Raw genomic sequence first — 20,282 nt, 5'->3', positions numbered from 1 at the left:
CCTCCACTATCTCCCAGAGTTTGCTCAAGTTCATATCCATTGAGTTGGTGATGCTATCTAAGCATCTCATCCTCTGCTGCCCCATTCTTCTTTTGCCTTCAGTCTTTCCCAGCATCAGGGTCTTTTCCAGTGAGTTGGCTCTTCAAGTGATGTGGCCAAAGTATTGGAGCTTCAGCCTCAGCAACAGTCCTTCCAATGCATATTCAGGGTTGATTTCATTTGGAATTGACTGGTTTGATCTCCTTGCAGTCCAAGGAACTCTCACGAGTTCTCCAACACCATAGTTAAAAAGCATCAGTTCTCCGGTGCTTAGCCTTCTTTACTCAGACGGTAAAGCGTCTGCCTGCAATGCGGGAGACCTGGGTTCAATCCCTGGGTTGGGAAGATCCTCTGGAGAAGGAAATGACAGCCCACTCCAGTATTCTTGCCTGGAAAATTCCACGGACTAAGGAGCCTGGTAGGCTATAGTCGGGGTCTCAAAGAGTCGGACACGACTGAGTGACTTCACTTTCACTTTAGCCTTCTTTATGGTCCAACTCTCACATCTATATGTGACTTCTGGAAAAACCGTAGCTTTGACTATATGGACTTTTGTTGCTACTGGTGGTTTTATTTCATACAGGTTTTATTTCATAACCTTTGTTTAGAGAAGGGTCTTTTATTCTCTGTAAAGATAGTTAAGTAAAGTCAGAATAAAAGAAAAGGTACATGTTTTAGTTCTGAGTATGGAGATCTATACCAAATGCTTTACTTAATAATAATACAAAACATGTGAAGATCTCAGAGAGAGTGCCCTGAGGTGGACAGTTTTTTCTGATCACTTATTGATCTCTGATTCTCTAATATGATTGATCATTGATTACCTAATACTAACATATATCACCCTTTAGATCTTGAACTAAGTAACTGATATGCAGGGGAATGTGCTTTTAGGAAAATTGCATTCGCTCTTGCCTTGTTTTCATTTGGCTGAGGGCAGCCTGCCACACACAAGGCTTATGGAGCTTTGAGCAGTTTTGAGCACTGTCTGTTGTCTTATCCACAGACAGCCATCAAATAGACCTGTTAGAAGGAAAGAAGCATTTGACTTTCTTTGGATATCCTTCTGAATGCTGGCCTACAATAGCTGGAGTCATAGTTTTATATGTCTGTCTGCTCCCGTGAATCTATTAGTTGCTAGAATGAAAATCCCTATATTATACCCTTTAAAAAAATCCATCTATTTACTTCTTCCTCCTACCTCATTTTTTCCTGTCAATACTCTTTGCTCCACTCCAAGTGTACACACTAACATGGTTCTTCCAGTAAATCAGTTGGTAAGGAAATGGATCAGATGTTCTATAATTTGAGAACTAGAAGGAGCCTTAAGGTCATCTTGTTCTTAATCTTATTTTAGAGATGAAAAAACTGCATTTCAGGAGTCTCAGTGACTTGTTTCAAATCACGCTGTTAGCAGAACTAGGACTAGAGTGACCCAACTTGAACATTTACTTCATATTTTGTGAGTTAGGGAAATGTTTGGAGACTTTCTGACTGTCTGAAATTCTCTGAGTGAGAGAATTCTTTGAGTGAGGCCTGCAGAATGAGAGAATCTCATTGAGTTCCAAAAATAATGACTTTCCCAAGAAAAAACAGGACCTGAATCATCAGAGAGAGAGACCACCAGAACATTCAAGGACTTGATTAACTCTAGAATAGAAGTGAAACCCAGTAAAAATATAAAATACTTTGTTTTAATAATAATATACATATTGTATGCTTTTTAGTTTGCAAATTGTGTGAAATTATCACATGGTTTGCTAATTCAGCATATTTTACAGTTGATACTTTATCATTTGATTCTTTTTCCAAGGTGGTAGCTTTTGAAGTAGAGCGAATTAAAGTTGAAGAAAATAACCCAATGAAGATGATAAAGCATGTCAGAGAACTTGCTGAGCAACTATTTAAAAATGTACGTAAGTATATTTATTTAGATAGTCATTAATTTTAAAAGTATTAATAAAGTATTTTCTTTGAAAAATTCAAAAGCTTCATATTCCTGGTGATGATCTTTTTTGATCTGATTTAAAACCCTTGAGACTATGAGTTCCAAAATATTAAAGTTGGTACTGTGCATCAAAATAGACCTCATTTTTCAAAGTGATTTTCCTGTCAATTGATACATTATGAAAACATATTAGTCCCAGTTTTCCAGTTTATCATTTGCCTTCATTGTGATTTTCATTTGGATCTCTGTCTTCTTAAGAGCATATTGAATATTTTTGAGATGTAACAATTAGACTCATGGAGACCACAACTACCTGGGACAGATTTGACCGATGTATTCTGCTTTAGCTTGGTACAGTGACTGTCCACTGTATCGTGAAAAACTTCGAGGTGCATTGCTTTGAATATACAGGAATGAAAAGCTTAAAGAAAGAAAACTGTCAGGTGCCATACAAACTCAAGGGTGAAAGTATTCCCTGATAAAGAAACGCAGTAAGTTAAAGACTGGAATGTGTTAAAGTCTGTATTTGGATACCAGGAGAGAAGAGAAGATGCACACAGAAAAGTGGATACTGGCTAATGTGGATACTGGCTTATTTCTCCTGCATGCGAAGATTTTCAGGGTTGAATCTTTTTACTAAAAAAAGGAAAATAAATGAGAAGTATTGTCTTCCAGTGTAAAGTTGAGGGGAGATGTATCTTAAAGAAAATATAGTTAAGAAGGATTTGGGATCAGTATCCTAATATTGCTTCAGTTCAGTTCAGTCGCTCAGTCATGTCCGACTCTTTGTGACCCCATGAACTGCAGCACGCCAGGCCTCCCTGTCCATCACCAACTCCCAGAGTCCATCCAAACCCATGTCCGTTGAGTCGGTGATGCTATCCAACCATCTCATCCTCTGTTGTCCCCTTCTCCTCCTGCCCTCAATCTTTCCCAGCATCAGGGTCTTTTCAAGTGAGTCAGCTCTTCGCATCAGGTGACCAAAGTATTGGAGTTCCAGCTTCAACATCAGTCCTTCCAATGAACACCCAGGATTCATCTCCTTTAGGATGGACTGGTTGAATCTCCTTTGCAGTCCAAGGGACTCTCAAGAGTCTTCTCCAGCACCACAGTTCCAAAGCATCAATTCTTTAGCACTCAGATTTCTTTATAGTCCAACTCTCACTTCCATACGTGACCTCTGGAAAAACCATAACCTTGACTAGATGGCCCTTTTTTGGCAAAGTAATGTCTCTGCTTTTTAATATGCTTTCTAGGTTGGTCATAACTTTCCTTCCAAGGAGTAAGCATCTTTTAATTTCCTGGCTGCAACCACCATCTGCAGTGATTTTGGAGCCCAGAAAAATAAAGTTAGCCACTGTTTCCACTGTTTCCCCATCTATTTGCCAGTGATGGGACCGGATGCCATGATCTTAGTTTTCTGAATGTTGAGCTTTAAGCCAGCCTTTTCACTCTCCTCTTTCACTTTCATCAAGAGGCTCTTTAGTTCTCTGCATATCTGAGGTTATTGATATTTCTCCCGGCAATCTTGATTCCAGCTTGTGCTTCTTCCAGCCCAGCGTTTCTCATGATGTACTCTGCATATAAGTTAAATAAGCAGGGTGACAGTATACAGCCTTGATGTATTCCTTTTCCTATTTGGAACCAGTCTGTTCCATGTCCAGTTCGAACTGTTGCTTCCTGACCTGCATATAGGTTTCTCAAGAAGCAGGTCAGGTAGTGTGGTAGTCCCATCTCTTTCAGAATTTTCCACAGTTTATTGTGATCCACACAGTCAAAGGCTTTGGCATAGTCAATAAAGCAGAAATAGATGTTTTTCTGGAACTCTCTTGCTTTTTCAGTGATCCAGTGGATGTTGACGATTTGATCTCTGGTTCCTCTGCCTTTTCTAAAACCAGTTTGAACATCTGAAAGTTCACAGTTCACATACTGCTGAAGCCTGGCTTGGAGAATTTTAAGCATTACTTTACTAGCGTGTGGTATTGCTTAATTAACTTCATATTTGAATAGGTGGGTCTTTTTGGATGTTGGGTCATTAATCAGTGGGTTGTAACATCCTTTCGAAATCTAAGAACCAGTTGGATAAAAGCAGGATACTAAACTGTGTTTCTCTGTTTCATGATTATTCAATTATTTATAAATTTTATTTCTGAAGTTATTTTAAAACTTATCCCTTGGACTGATATCCTAAATTTCACATTTATAATTGTGTCCAATATGATAAAATTGTGTCCAATATGTTTCTTGTTCAATATGCTAAAACTTAAAAAAGAGTTCTATCAGAAGGAAAACTTGTGTTCTGTGCTTGGCTTTACCATTTATGGTGACTGTATAGAACTAATGTGTAGGGTGCTCATGTGAGAAAATTCTGTTGACCTATTGTAATAAGAATAAATACTGAGTGTTTAGCACAACGTGCCAGGCATGGGATTAAGCACTTTACATACATTATCTCTAATCTTTACAATGTAAGATAGGTGTCATTATCCCCATTTTACTGGGAATAATTGATTCATGATCCTGTGGTTATTAAATGGTTATTAAGTGATTGAATCCAGATTTTTTAAATTCAGGAATTTTCATCTCTACAATACCTAAGACTATGTTCTTTCACTCCCACTAGGCTGACTTATCTCCAGTTGGACAAGTAGTGGTACTTCCAATGGTTGACTGTATACTTTTTTCTTTATAAAGCCCTTTAATGTATTTTCTCATTTCGTCTTGTAAATAGCCCTTTGAGATAGATAGGGCAGATGTCGGTATGTTAGGAAATTGAAGATTAGAAAGTTTTTTTCTTTGCTCACTAGGAGTGATTTATTTATGGATTTCAGAGAATAGCAAAACATTAAATGGGAAACAATGTTTGAGACTCTGGGACTGATCTCTTTAATAACTGAATGTTTATTTCTTAAGTTTTTACAAGATTATTCCAGAACTGCAAAATTCTATAGCCAGTAAGTGACCAGAGCTCTGTTCCGACACAGGTTTGTCTCTATCACAGGACTGAGTATGCGTTGTATGGAAGGGCATGTGCCAAGCCATTATAATGCAAAAACAAAGTCACTTAAATATATAATGATAATGTAAATTTAATCTATAACTTAATGATACCTAATTACACTAAAGTGGAAGTGAAGTCGCTCAGTCGTGCCCGACTCTTTGCAACCCCATGGATAGTAGCCTGCACCACGTTCCTCCATCCATGGGATTTTCAAGGCAAGAGTACTGGAGTGGGTTACCACTTCCTTCTCCAGGGAATCTTCCCAACCCAGGGATCGAACCCAGATCTCTCACATTGTAGACAGATGCTTTACCGTCTGAGCCACCAGGGAAGTCCAACTTAAACTAAACCAACACAAACTGAAAACTGAAGTGAAATAAGTATCTAGCAATTACACATTCTCGAGAGTGGATGTAAAACACAAACAGCTTGTATCTTATCGGACACTAGTAAGGCGATCATCATGAGGGATTGTATTATTGGGTAAGATATGGATATCGCTCTTCAGATGTTCTCTCATTTCTTGAGACCTTATTGAGCTTTTCCCCCTCCACAGTCTAATTCTGTACCATTTAATTTAATCAAATCTACTCATTCAGTATGTATATTAGGCACGTACTAGTTCCAGGCATTTTCTAGGTACAAGATTCCACTAATGTCCTTGAGAAGAGGATACACGTATATGATGAATGAGTATTTGAGAATATCCCAGTGGACTGTCAGCAGACTTTATGAGATTCCTTTTAGTTCTGTGATTCTAAAGTTCTTGATGGTCCTAACATTCCTAAAATAAATATTTAAAGTTAAAAAGCAGTCAGGATGGTAAAGTTACTTTCTTGGGTTGTACAGGAAGCTGAGGGGAGGGAGGAAGGATGGTCTCAATGCAAGGAAAATAATCTAGATGGTTCTATTTTTAACTAGTCATTTTTTTTTTTAATCATCACACTTCTAAAATTCCCTTTTGGTAAGCAAAAGCCAACCATATAATTTGACTGTTTCCTTAGTTTTGGGTTAGAATTGAAACCTGGTTATTCCACTCAGTTGTTTGTAAATACTTGATTGCACTGAAGTCTGGTATGTGTATCTAGCCTCTCTGTTTTACTTCCCTTTGAAGTACCTCAGATACGAACCTTAATTGTTCACTTTCTTATCACCACTCCTTTATTGTGCTATTCAGAGAGCAGGAATGTGAGTAGATGTGAGAGGGATGAATTGCTGGATTTAGCTGCTCTTTTAACTTTCTGGAGCTTCTTAAATAAAAGTTTCTGGTGAGTTTGGGAGGGGAAAGGGGAGGTGGAATGAAGAAGGAAAACAAATAAATCCATTAGAGACAAATGTGTAAGTGTTGGCAAAGTTATACCATGAACATTTTCATTGGCCATATATTGGTAGAGTTTTTCTTTCCATGCCCAGTTGATAATACTGTGACTGCCTATTTTGGTTTTCAGAATCTTTGATGTCTGCATATTTGTCATCTTTGATGACAGCATATTTAACTCCTGCACTGCTCTTTCTCTATGAGTCTTAGTATACATTTATAATAATCAACTAGCTGAATGCAAAATGAGAGTATTAAAATAATCCAGAACAAGCACTTTATCAGCATCCATTCCGAGGCATCAAGCAATCATTTGGACATGTGTTTTGCTGTTTTACACAGTGCAGTTTTTCTATTTGTTTTGCACCTGTGGTAGTACATAATCATTTGCTAGATTGTGTCATTTGTCTGTTTTCTTAAAAATTAAAGGAAAAATGAGAGGACTTGGACTTTCTTATAATATGAGATTTCTATTTGTGTTTAATAGGTATTTCATTGCCCAGCATTGAAACAGATAGGTTTGAAAATTCTAATGAGAAAAGAAAGCCCAAATGCAGGAATAGCCATTCTAAATCGATTAGGTCTGTTTCCTTTACATTTCTGCAGAAAGTTAATTTTACTACTAGGCACATTTGATCTAAACGGATGATATTTGTACTCTTTGGCAACTGTGAATAAAGGGATTTCTTATTGTTGTTTTTATAGGAAAGAAGTAAAATATTGCAATCATCAAAGTTAAAACATAAACACTTAGATTGTTATGATAAAATGAGGCCCTCAACCCAGAGCATAAAAATCAAATTCCTTCTTCCATCCTATTTGTTTGTTCATTTTTAAGTCAGATCTACTATGATATAATTTACCTATAGTAAAATTTACCATTTTTAATGTACAATTAAGTAGATTGTGACAAATGAATCTAGTTATGCAATCACCACAACACTAAGGGCATCGAACATTTCTATCTTCCCCCAGATTTTGTTACTACTCCAATACAGTCACATCCTTCTCTCACTTCAGACTCTTGACAGCTGATCTGTTTTCTGTCTTTGTAGTTAGTTTTTGCCTTTTTCATAGTATCATTATGTAGATTTTTGAGTTTGGTTTCTCTTTGCATAAGGCATTTCACACTCATTCCTGTCACTGCATGAATCAGTCCCTTTTATTGTTGAGCACTACTCCATTTTATGGCTAATCAGAGTTTTATTTATCTGTTAAGCAAATGAAGGAAAATTTTGGCAGTTGTGAGTAAAACCACACTAAACATGTTCAAAGATTTTTGTTGTTCAATCACTAAGCCATGTCCAGCTATTTGCAACCCCATGGACTGTAGCATGCCAGGCTTTCCTGTCCTTCATTATCTCCCAGAGTTTGCTCAAACTCATGTCCGTTGAGTCGGTGATGCCATCCAACCATCTCATCTTCTGTCACCCCCTTCTCCTCCTACCCTCAATCTTTCCCAGCATCAGGGTCTTTATCAGTCAGTCAGCTCTTCGCATCAGGTGGCCAAAGTATTGGACTCCAAATTATTGGAGCTTCAGCATCAGTCCTTCCGATGAATATTCAGAGTTGATTTCCTTTAGGATTGACTGGTTTGATCTCCTTGCTGTCCAAGGAACTCTCAAGAGTCTTCTCCAGAACCATAATTGAAAAGCATCAATTCTTTGTTTATCCTTCTTTATGGTACAACTTTCACATCTATACATGACTACTGGAAAAATCTTGCCCTTGACTCTCAGACTATTGTTAGCAAAGTGATGTCTTTGCTTTTTAATATGCTGTCTAGCTTGTCATAGCTTTTCATCCAAGGAGCAGGCGTATTTTAATTTCATGGCTGAAGTCACCATCTGCAGTGATTCTGGAGCCCAAGCAAATAAAATCTGCCACTGTTTCTACTTTTCCCCATCTAGTTGCCATGAAGTGATGGGACCGGATGCCATGATCTTAGTTTTTGAATGTTGAGTTTTAAGCCAGCTTTTTCACTCTTCTCTTTCAGCCTCATCAATATGCTCTTTAGTTCCTCTTTGCTTTCTGCCATTAGGGTGGTATCCTCTGCATATCTGAAATTGTTGATATTTCTCCTGGCAATTTTGATTCCAGCTTGTGAGTCATCACGCCTGGCTTTTTGCATGATGTACTCTATATATAAGTTAAATAAGCAGGGTGATAATACACAGTCTTGACGTACTTCTCTCTCATTTTTGAACCACTCCATTGTTCCATATCCTGTTCTAACTGTTGCTTTTTGATCTGCATACAGGTATGACCTGCATACCTGCTTTCTCAGGAAGCAGGTAAGGTGGTCTGGTATTCCCACCTCTTTAAGAATTTTCCACAGTTTGTTGTGATCTACAGAGTCAAAGGCTTTAGCATAGTCAATGAAGCAGAAGTAGATATTTTTCTGGAATTCTCTTGCTTTTTCTATGATCCAGCTGATGTTGGTAATTTGATCTCTGGTTCCTCTGCCTTTTCTAAATCCAGCTTGTACATCTGGAAGTTCTCAGTTCACATACTGTTGAAGCCTAGCTTGAAAGATTTTGAGCGTGACCTTGCTAGCATGTGAAATGAATACAATCCTGTGGTAGTTTGAACATTCTTTGGCATTGCCTTACTTTGGGATTGGATTGAAAATTGACCTTTTCCTGTCCTGTGGCCACTGTTGAGTTTTCCAAATTTGCTGGCATATTGAGTGCAGCACTTTTACAGCAGCATCTTTTAGGATTTGAAATAGCTCAGCAGGAATTCCATCACCTTCACCAACTTTGTTCTTAGTAATGCTTCATAAGGCCGACTTGACTTCACACCCCACTCTAGATGAGAGTGACCACATCATTGTGTTTCTCCTGGGCAGTTTAAGACCTTTTTTGTACAGTTCTTCTGTATATTCTTGCCACTTCTTAATCTTTTCTACTTCTGTTAGGTGCTTGCCATTTCTGTCCTTTATTGTGCCCATCTTTTGCATGAAATGTTCCCTTGGTATCTCCAGTTTTTTTGAGGAGATCTCTAGTCTTTCCCATTCTATCATTTTCCTCTATTTCTTTGCATTGTTCATTTAAGAAGGCTCTCTTACCTCTCATTGTTATTCTTTGAAACTCTGCATTCAGTTGCTTATATCTTTCCCTTTCTCCTTTACTTTTCACATCTCTTCTTTTCTTAGCTATTTGTAAAGTTTTCTCAGACAACCATTTTGCATTCTTGGATTTCTTTTTCTTTGGGGTGGTTTTGGTCACTGCCTCCTATACAGTGTTACGGACTTCTGTCCATAGTTCTTCAGGCAGTCTGTCTACAAGATATAATCCCTTGAATCAATTTGTCACCTCCACTGTAAGATCATAAGGGATTTGATTTGGGTCATACCTGAATGGTCTAGTGTTTTCCCTACTTTCTTTAAGTCTGAATTTTTCAGTAAGGATGTCTCATGATCTGAGACACAGTTAGTCTCAGGTCTTGTTTTTGCTGACAGTATAGAGTTTCTCCATCTTTGGCTGCAAAGAATATAATCAATCTGACAGGTTTTATGTGAACATATTTATTTCTCTTGAGTGAGTAATTAGGAATAGACTGCTAGAAAAGTGGTAACAAGATGATAACTCTATAAAAAACTTCCAGGCTGTTTTCTTAAGAGTCTATACAATTTTGCATTCCCACCAGTAATATATTTTGCTTTGCATCTTCACCAACACTTGGTGTACTCAGATGTTTTAATTTTAGCCATTTTAATAGGTTTGTAGTTTTATCTTTTATGGCTTTAATTTGCATGCCAGCAGCTGTGTGAGAGTATTAAGTCTCTTAGCTAGTCACTTGTGCTCTTTTGGTATTTGTAAAAAGGATACATGTCTTAGAACACGCAGCCTCCATTCTAGAGTCATGAATAGAGCAGTTGTTCTAACAAGGGCAAACTGTTCCCCTAGAAATTTGGCAGTGTCTGGAGACATTTTTCGGTAGTCAAAACCAGAGAGTATACTACTGGCATATAGTTAGTTAGAGGCCAACGATGCTTCTGAACATTTTACAATATACAAGACACCCACTTTTCCCCACCCCTCACTGCCAAACAAGAATTATCTAGCTCAAAATGTCAATAGTGTCAAGGTCAATAAACCTTGAATTAGGGCAGCCAGCACTTCAAATATTAAAGTCATACACCAGATTTCTTTGTATTCAGGATGAGATATTAATTCTGTTAATTAATTCTGTGAGATGGAAAATTGAGGATGTTTCATTCTAGCAAATGTGTTCACAGTGAGGCAAGTCCCAAAAGTCCATTTTGTCAGTGTTTAGCAATTCAGTCCAATGATAGTTTTGTTTTGGCTGTATTTGAATGGATTTTTAAGAATTTGTATAACAGCTGTAGATATGATTGGTGCACATTAAATAATTGTTAAATACCTAAACTAATATGGGAAACTTGGTAGCCTCTGATAGAGACACATTGATTTATCATTCATTGTTGAGACCAGTGTGGAAGAAGTTTTTTTCCCCAATGTGCCTACTTTGAATTTCCAGTAGAGTTTGGACCTTTTTTTTTGTTTTGCTTTTATTTGAAATGCTTTCTCAGCCTTGTTTTCTGTAAGCCCTAGGCATATTCTCATTTAGTTTGCCAAAAGAAAAATCCATGTTTCCAGACCAGATGGTTTATGTGTCAGTTTCTCAAGTCTGAGAAAATCATTGTGCTTCCCATTGATAGAGTATTCTCTAAAAGCAGGATTACAGAGCTCATTTCTGAAAATCATTATCCAACTTTAAAATTTCCTCTAAACAATAGTACATTTTGCCAACGCGTTGCTTTGGACAGAATTATGTTCACCTTAAGTATGTGGTTGTCTAAATCCTTAGTTATTACTTAATATTTGCACTTCTCGAAAATCAGAGTTGACCATTTGGCTGCTTCTTTTGTTCTATTGGAAAATAATGCATTTTCTTATTTCAACATGGTGATTAAACAATGAAATTGGTCTGCGGTTTTTAATGAGCTCAGTAGTCTTCAAGGGATTGTTCTAAATTCATTTGGAGTTATAAATAAGATCACATGTTTCCAAGAACATGCGGAGTTCAACCAGCCTTAAAATGTCTCTCATTTCTGCTGTCTTCTCAGAAGTCATTATACAACCAAGTTGGGTGCGAGGTGGTGAATGTAGTCCTTTATAATTACCATACTGCCCGTTAGAGGGCAGCAGTGTACAGATACGGCAGCCGGAAAACCAAATAGTGTTCAATACTAGATCTTGGGGCATGAGCCTTTCTTGAATTTTCTAAAAACAGTTAAATATATTATTATTCAGTAACTTTAACCCATAATTTGAATTTTATGAAGACTATCTGTACAACTGAAGAAGATGAACTTTGTTTTAAAGTTATTTTTGTTTTAGATGCTTATTATTCTAAATTGTGTATGGATTTGGTTATGAGAAGAAAAACACTGTTAGTGACGAATAGCTATATATTTTCTCTAATAAGTGATTTTTATTTAAACCCTTATTGAATACTATTGTTGTTAAAAATATAAGTAGCTGGTGATATGATGGGAATATATGGGAATAGATGGATGATACGATGGAAAAAGAAGTGGGGTTTTAGTTTTAGAAGCTTGGTGTCATGCCATAGAATATGCAATGACTGAACATTTTTCAGATGAATATACTCTAGACTTTTGGAAAAGAGCTTTAGATTTGTTCAGGGGAAATATGTGTGTGTATGTTATAAAGCTTTCCTATAATAATTTGTTCCACTCTCACAAGAACCTTATGAAGTAGGTATTGTATTATTATCTTCCTTACAGATGAGGGAACTAAAACACAAGTAGTAAGAGAATTGATACTACACTAGGTCACACTACTAGTGAGTGGCTAAGCTAGGATTTGATCCAGGCAGTCTGACATCAGAGACCATGAGCTAAAAATACTTGGTTGTATTACTCTCTTTCATTGAACTGTTTTAACTTTTCCTTCTGAATTACAGTGCCTCCCATCTCTATCACATTTTCACTTATAGTCCTGTTTCTGGGCTTCTTGATTTCATTAGCCCTTTAACCCTCAGTGATACTAGTTACCATACTGTATTAATTATTAAAGTTTTATATAAGTTTTATAATCTGGAGAGTTTGACTTCTCCATTTACTGTTCTTCAGAATTCCCTTGACTATTTTTAGATCTTCAGTCTTGCTTATGCAGTTTAGAATGAACCTGTAACATTACCGAATTTTTGACTAGAAGCAATCAATATGTGTATCTTTATTTTTGTAAACCACTTTAAGTTATTTTTGGAATAAGAAGAATATGTAGTGAGACAGAGAGATAAAATATGTTAGAAAAGATACTATCATCACTAAGAAGATTTCTTTTCTACTTTTATTTTTCCATGTTTTAAAATTCACTGTAATAAATATTATTTACATCATAGGAAATATATTTAGTTTTAACTTTATTATAAAGAAAATAGTGTATATAGAAACAGAAATAGTGACAAATATACTTTAAATGACTCTAAACTCAAAATTCACATGAATTACCTCCCCAGCCTGAAAGAATTATCTGTCCAATGAGTTTTAGAAAATGTATATTTATAATTTTTGAGAAGATAAAGTATCTTAGATATTGTGTTTAAAGAACAGAGAACAAACATACTGCTTTTGGAAAGGGCAGTTTCAGAAACTCCAGACCAGTGATATTGGTGTTAATCTGGTGTAATTTTAGAACAATTTTTTCAGCATATAGTTTAGATAGTGGTGATTGTGAAGACTTGGCTTAGGAATTTACTTATTTTTTTCTGTCTTTGCTAATGTATCTTTGTATATTAGGGGGAATACAAAGTGTATACGAGGGCTACCTTGGCAGGAACAAGTTTTTGATCTGATTTCACCAGCTCAGGAATCTTTTAAGAGAAGTGTAAGTATAGGCACTTGGAAATATTGTGAGTTGAAGAAAAGCAAGTATCACAATAAAGTGAGTCTTGTGAATTTTTTTGTTTCCCAGTGTACATAAAAGTTGTGTTTACACTATACTGTAGTCTGTTGTGTGCAATAGTATTTGTGTCTAAAAGAAACAATGTATGTGCCTTAATTTAAAAATACTATTTTTGTTAAAAAAATAAATGCTAACCATCATGTGAGTCTTCAGTAAGTCATAATCTTTTTGCAATAATAACATCAAAGGTCCCTGACCACAGATCACCTTAACAAATATAATAATGAAAAAATTTGAAATATTATGAGAATTACCAAAACATGACAGAAACACAAAGTGAACAAATGCTGTTGGAAAAAAATGGTGCTAATAGACTTGTTCGATATAGGGTTGTCACAAACCTTCAATTTGTGAAAAAGATAGTAACTATGAAGCTCAGATGCTGAAGCTGAAACTCCAATACTTTGGCCACCTGATGCAAAGAACTGACTCTTTTGAAAAGACCCTGATGCTGGGAAAGATTGAAGGCGGGAGGAGAAGGGGACGAAGAGGATGAGATGGTTGGATGGCTCAATGGACATGAATTTGAGTAAACTTCGGGAGTTGGTGATGGACAGGGAAGCCTGGCGTGCTGCAGTCCATGGGGTCGCAAAGAGTCAGACACGACTAAGCGACTGAACTGAACTGATGAAGCTCAGTAAAGTGAAGTGCAAGAAAACAAGGCATGCCTTTATAGACTTAGCAAAGTTGTTTATCCAGTATCACATAATGAGTAGAGCAAAAACTAGAACCCAGGCTTTTGGACACTTAAAGGAGTATTATTTCCACTCTGTTACTGACATGCTCCCTTTATCTTCTACTCTGCTCCTGCCTTTCCTTTATCTGGGTCTGGGCCAAATAATCAGAATTGTGGGGAGCAGCTCTGGTAGATGATGCTGGTTGGCCATTTTAACTGTCCAGAGAATATGTAGGGCAATATTGAGCTTAATGTACAACATAAATAATGCAGGTTCAGAAGGAAAAAGAAACTTTCTGGTTTCACTGAATGGTAAATGCAAGAGTTGGCCTAAGAATGATTGTACAGCAGCCTTTCAGATGGAACTTTGTAAAAAGTATGGATTCCACTCTGCCTGTAGTATTTGAAATATAATTCTACATAAGTAGTGGCTGGATAAAACTCCATGCCAACTCCTAGGGTCTATGAAAATATTAGCTGACACAATTAATTTAACTAATACAGTCCTGATATGTGTTCAACATCGTGTCCCACTTATTATGAACAAGTAGATAATAATTTGACATGCTTTAACTAGATCACTCTGTCTGCAGTATTAAAAATAGAGTGAAAGTGGGAGCAAGGGTGGAGCAGGGAGACAGATTAGGAGACTGTTCTTAGCAATATGAAAGAGATGCTGACTTAAACCAAGATGTATTGAAAAGTGGTCAGGTTATAGATATAGTTTAAAGACACAAGTTAAAGGTTTGCCCAGGAATGGATAATGGGGTATTAGAGAAAGGCATTAATGATTACTCTAAGTTTTTCACTGAAGTGATCAGAAGAAATAAATATGCCATGTACTGAAGTGAGGAAGACTGTAGATAGCAGTTTTGGAGGAGGTGAATACTAAGTGCTCGTTTTGAACATATATTCGAGATGTTATTTTAAATCCAAGTGGAAACAGTATTTGCGGATTGTTGAATATATGGATATGGAGTTCAGGAGGACACTTATTTGGAGACCAAAATTTGTGAATCATTGGTGTTCTTGTAGTTAAAAATATGAGACTGTAAGTTATCACCAAGGAAGTAAATATAAATGGAAAAGAGGCCTGTGGTCTAAGCCCTGGGGTAGTCACATAGTTAAGAGATTAAGGAGATAAAAAGTAGACAAAGATGTAGCAAGAAATTTACAAACCAAGTGAAGAAAGAAAGTGTGTGTTGAAGAGGAAGAGAGTGATTGATCAGCTGTATCAGATGCTGCTGGTAGCTCATGTATTCCAGGACTCTGTATTTTATGGCATATATCTGAATATATGTACAATCTCTCACCTGTCTGATTTCAGTTTCTGTCCCTCTGGCCAACAATCTGCCATTGTTATTTTAACTTTTGAATAATCTTACCTATGTTTAATATTGCAGGAGAATCCAAACCCTCATATGGCATTTCAGAAAGTTCCACGCCCAACAGAAGGATCCCACTTGCGAGTTCATATTCTTCCTTTCCCCAAAATTAATGAAACTCGGGTACAGGAATTAATACAGGAAAATCTTGCTAAGAATCAGAATGCACCTCCTGCTTCAAGAGTGGAAAAGAAATGTGTTGTGCCTGCAGGTCCACCTGTTGGTATGTATTTATCTATTTGTTTGTTTTAAGGTAAACTTTTAATCAAGATATAAGACACAGGGACTTCCCTGGTGATCCAGTGGCTAAGACTGCATGCTCCCAATGCAGGGGGCCCAGCTTTGATCCCTGGTCAGGGATATTATATAGTAATGTGAATATTACTTATTATTTACTTAATAATACTAATTTGCTGTAATTTCCCTACATAATACCAGCTTATACTTAAGTGTTGATCATACTTTCACATGGAGAAGAAAATAGAGAAGCCAATGTGTTAGGGTAGTTACTTTTTGAAGGGTTTCATCTTGTAAGTTTAATATTCATAACTTAGTTGAATGCTTTCTTTAAGTACACACATGAAGTTGGTTTAAAATTTTATCTGCTTGAATTGTAGCCTTGTCTCAGTATTATTTTTGTATAATCTCTTTACTTTCTTCATTTTCAGTCAACATCAAATTTTTTATATGCATATGGGATCTCTCATTGTAGTCAGTGAGAGAAATATATATGACTCAGTATTCGTCCCTGCATGGACTGCCTATAAAACCAAAATGAATGAATAAACAAACAGATGAAAGAATGATGAATGAATGAGTGAAAGATGAATGCAGGGACCTCTGTCCAATTTCTGATTTGTTTAAATTGATCAGAATCAGGATTTTCATTGCATTAAAGTTTTAAAAGTATGAGTGTTTCATCTTACATGATACCCACTTAATATGAGTGTACAATTGCTACGTCACTTTAAGAACCATTCACATTTTGAGAAGGTAATTACTTTCCAGCTATTCTTCAGAGGTGCCAGAATGATGATGAACTGCTAAAAATAGCATTTGAAAGCCAAAACCTTAAGAAGGAAGACCTGAAAAGTCGAATACCCATAAACCAGAGTTGTTGTCAACTGTTAGAAAGCTAGTATTAGAATGCTGCAGCTGAGGATTTGGCCAATCCCTGATATATCAAACTCTAAGTGAAGAACTTTGTCCTGGGAATGAACTAAGTCATAGTCTCCAAAGGAAAGTAAGAATTTCCAGATGGTAAACAGATTCATTATTTTAAAAGGTGGGATTTTTAATGGTTCATCCTAAAGAAAATTTAAAATGCTATGTAAGAAATTTTAGAACTAAAAATTTATTGTTGCTCTCTAAAGTATGTGGTCTTACTTGGAGACTAAGACATTTTCTACTCTAAATACAGATCAATTTCAGTTTCTATCTATGCCACAGACCTCCACATGTGGGAAGCTCCAGAGTACAAAATAAAGAATGCACATTTCAGACAGAGAAAGTCATATGAAATAATCTATTTTACCATCATGGTCATTACTGTTACATAATTTTAAATGATTTCAAGAGAACTAGTAAAAACCAAGTAAGATTGATTTCCTGATTCTGATAAAGCACTATAGTTAGGTAAGATACCACCATTTGGGGAAGTTGGGTGTGAAGTACATGGATCTTCTCTGTACTAATTTGTAACTCTGTGTAAGCTCATGATTATTTCAAAATTTTTAAGTTTAAAAACTTGTTTTAAGAATGTAAAAGTTCATATTGATGAAATGAAAGGAAGGCCAAGAGTATGGTATTATGGTTTTTCTTGTTAGGTAAGAGCAATCATAAAATATAAGGCTTAAGAATTATAGCTACTATCTGATTTGTACAAATGATATTTATTTAATGAATACTGATTTAATTTCTATCTTCTAGTATTCTTTTAATAAGTTACATTTGTTTTAAGTAATTTTAGCTTATGTAGTACACTAGAATTATCCAATCTTGTGAAGTTGATAGGTACTAAGTTCACAGAACCGAAAAGTGACTCTCCCAGATTTGTAAAGCAGTTGTTCGGCCATAATCACTTTTGTTTGTGTGCAGTGCTTCTTCAGGTCACCTATACTCAGATTTTTAGAACCTAATTTTTAGTGGTATGTGGTTTTTCTTTGGTAATATGTTAGAAATATCAGCTTCTTTCCCTGTTAGTAGTCAGTCCTCTATATATGAGCGTTAGCTGTGTTGGTCATGATCTTGTACCTGACACATTTCTTGTCTGTTTGTTTACAACTAATGGTTAAAAAAAGAGATGCTTATCTTTGCTTAATAAAATTTTACTGTGCAATGTGAATTAATTTGTGTAAGAGTTAAGTACAGTATTAGCATCTATCCTGTGAAATTATCCTCAATAAGCTATTGATTAGCCTGTCACTTCACAACGTAGAAATGTAATCAAAGTGATGAAGTACCTTCAGTGTCATGTAACAAGGGGGAAATAAAGGCTTAAGTGTTTGTCATGTAAGCAGAATCATATAAACTGTAAATAGTAATATTCCCCTTGCTTTTATTATTGCCAAAGGAATTTAATTTGTGTTGTATTCCTTTAATAGTTTCAATAATGGATAAAGTGACAACAGTTTTCAACAGTGCACAGAGATTGGAAGTCGTTAGAAACTGCATTTCATTCGTATTTGAAAATAAAACATTGGAGACTGAAAAGGTAATAAAACGCCATCATTCCCAATATTCATCATGTCCCTTTCAGATTTCTGTGTTTAGCTTGCCAACTGATCTCTCCTCTATTTCCATCCCTTTTCTTTATAAAGTATTCTTTCATTGTTTTTATCATTTTAAATGAATAGTGTCTAATATTTAAAATCTTAGCCAAGCCCGAAATATTGATAGTCATTTCCCCCCCTGAAACTTTTAAACATTGTTCATTAAATTCTATTTTGGCATATTATTTAGAAACTTCAGTCAGTTCAGTTCAGTTGCTCAGTCGTGTCCAACTCTTCACGACACCATGGACAGCAGCACTGCAGGCCACCGTATCCATCACCAACTCCTGGAGTTTACTCAGACTCATCTCCATTGAGTCGGTGATGCCATTCAACCATCTCATCCTCTGTTGTCTCCTTCTCCTCCTGCCTTGTCTTTCCCAGCATCAGGGTCTTTTCCAATGAGTCAGTTCTTTGCATCAGGTAGCCAAAGTATTGGAGTTTCAGCTTCAACATCAGTCCTTTCAATGAACACTCAGGACTGATTTCCTTTAGGATGGACTGGTTGGATCTCCTTGCAGTCCAAGGGACTCTCAAGAGTCTTTTCCAACACCACAGTTCAAAAGCATCAATTCTTCAGTGCTCAGCTTTCTTTATAGTCCAACTCTCACATCCATATATGACTACTGAAAAACCATAGCCTTGACGAGACGGACCTTTGTTGGCAAAGTAATGTCTCTGCTTTTTAATGTGCTGTCTAGGTTGGTTATAACTTTCCTTCCAAGGAGTAAGCGTCTTTTAATTTCATGGCTGCAGTCACCATCTGCAGTGATTTTTGGAGCCCAAAAATATAAAGTCAGCCACTGTTTACACTGTTTCCCCATCTAATTGCCATGAAGTGATGCCATGATCTTAGTTTTCTGAATGTTGACCTTTAAGCCAACTTTTTCACTCTCCTTTCACTTTCATCAAGAGGCTTAAAAACATTTACAATATAATTTTATTTATTACAAAAAATCTACTTAAAACAAGTAATGAATTATAAAAATTGTGATCTTCATTTAAATATGCCTTTAATGTGTGCTTTAATAGCACATTTTCTTGCCTTCTTTAATAAAACATATTAAACATTAATGTCACCTTTTCTTAGTGACTTGTCATAGTTCTGAGCATTTATTACATGGGGCTAGTAAAGCTTGTGAAACAAAGTTTTTATCCACTTAATGACCCTCAAGTCTGTGTTTTGAGTTTTTTGGAATCCATTTTTTCTTATGATTGAAGTGTTAAAGGGACTTTCTTTTGCTTCTCTTGCTTTCAACTTTCACACTGTTTCTTGTGCCTTTGGAACAATATTAGGACCTCCTACTCTCAGTCTTTTTCCTTCCTTCTTATTTGCTCCTTTGTTCTCATTTTACGTTTCCAAAGTTAAATAAGCCTATTGTTAATACTAGGTTATGTAAAGTAACTCAGGCTCTAAAGGTGAACTGGAAGAGGCATTCTTGTGGGTGAGGAAGTGGAAGAGTTTTAGTATGTAAACCTAAAGATTTCTATTTGTTGCTCTGAGTTTTTTCCTTCTTAATTATACTTTTGAAATAGAAGGGATTGCAGAATTTCCCAGTCATAAATTAAAACTGAGTAGTGATTAAGTTGCTAATCACTATAAAAGAATAAAATCACTCATGCTTCTTGTTATTTTAATTTTTCCTTCTATTCTTGCGGTGGAGATGTGGCCAGTTATTGAAAGAATATGTCAAGTATCCATGGTTTTGACTCAGAATCTGAAGCAGCAGTTATTTTGGTGGCCACAGTTTTGATAAGTTTTTTTTTTTTTTAATGAAGTTTAATGTTTTTTAAATGTATCACTTAAACTAGTCCTGTTTATTTTCATGCTGCCTTACAAATTTAAAAAATCACTATAAATCCATGTTGTCCTTAACAGCAAATCAACTCTTTTCTAATTCTAATAGCTCTGTTAAATGGTTTACAGGATATGCATGAGTTAGCATGATTTAAAGTTATTTTTTTTCCAGTGAAACCTCTTGTTCATGTCTGCCTCTTATGTCCTCAGACCCTTCCTGCTGCATTGAGAGCCCTTAAAGGAAAGGCAGCAAGACAGTGTCTCACTGATGAGCTGGGTTTACATGTTCAGCAGAACCGGGCAATATTAGATCATCAGCAGTTTGACTACATAATAAGGATGATGAACTGTACTCTACAGGTAACTTTTAGTTCTTTCAGATTT

General features: G+C 36.1%; 1 protein-coding gene across 1 annotated transcript in view; it reads left to right on the top strand.

The window, feature by feature from the left end:
- SBF2 (SET binding factor 2) overlaps positions 1–20,282 on the top strand; it is a 498,680-nt gene that overhangs the window by 277,607 nt on the left and 200,791 nt on the right. Inside the window, exons 13-16 of the mRNA XM_070383912.1 lie at positions 1,853–1,951; positions 15,348–15,552; positions 17,933–18,042; positions 20,109–20,258. Of these exons, the coding sequence (XP_070240013.1) occupies positions 1,853–1,951; positions 15,348–15,552; positions 17,933–18,042; positions 20,109–20,258 (564 nt within the window). The remainder of the gene's footprint in view (positions 1–1,852; positions 1,952–15,347; positions 15,553–17,932; positions 18,043–20,108; positions 20,259–20,282) is intronic.

The sequence above is a fragment of the Bos mutus genome, chromosome 15 (genome assembly GCF_027580195.1).
Source record: "Bos mutus isolate GX-2022 chromosome 15, NWIPB_WYAK_1.1, whole genome shotgun sequence".
Taxonomy (NCBI): Eukaryota; Metazoa; Chordata; class Mammalia; order Artiodactyla; family Bovidae; genus Bos; species Bos mutus.
Note: the sequence above shows the minus strand (reverse complement) of the source record. Positions and strands in the feature narration are given on the sequence as shown.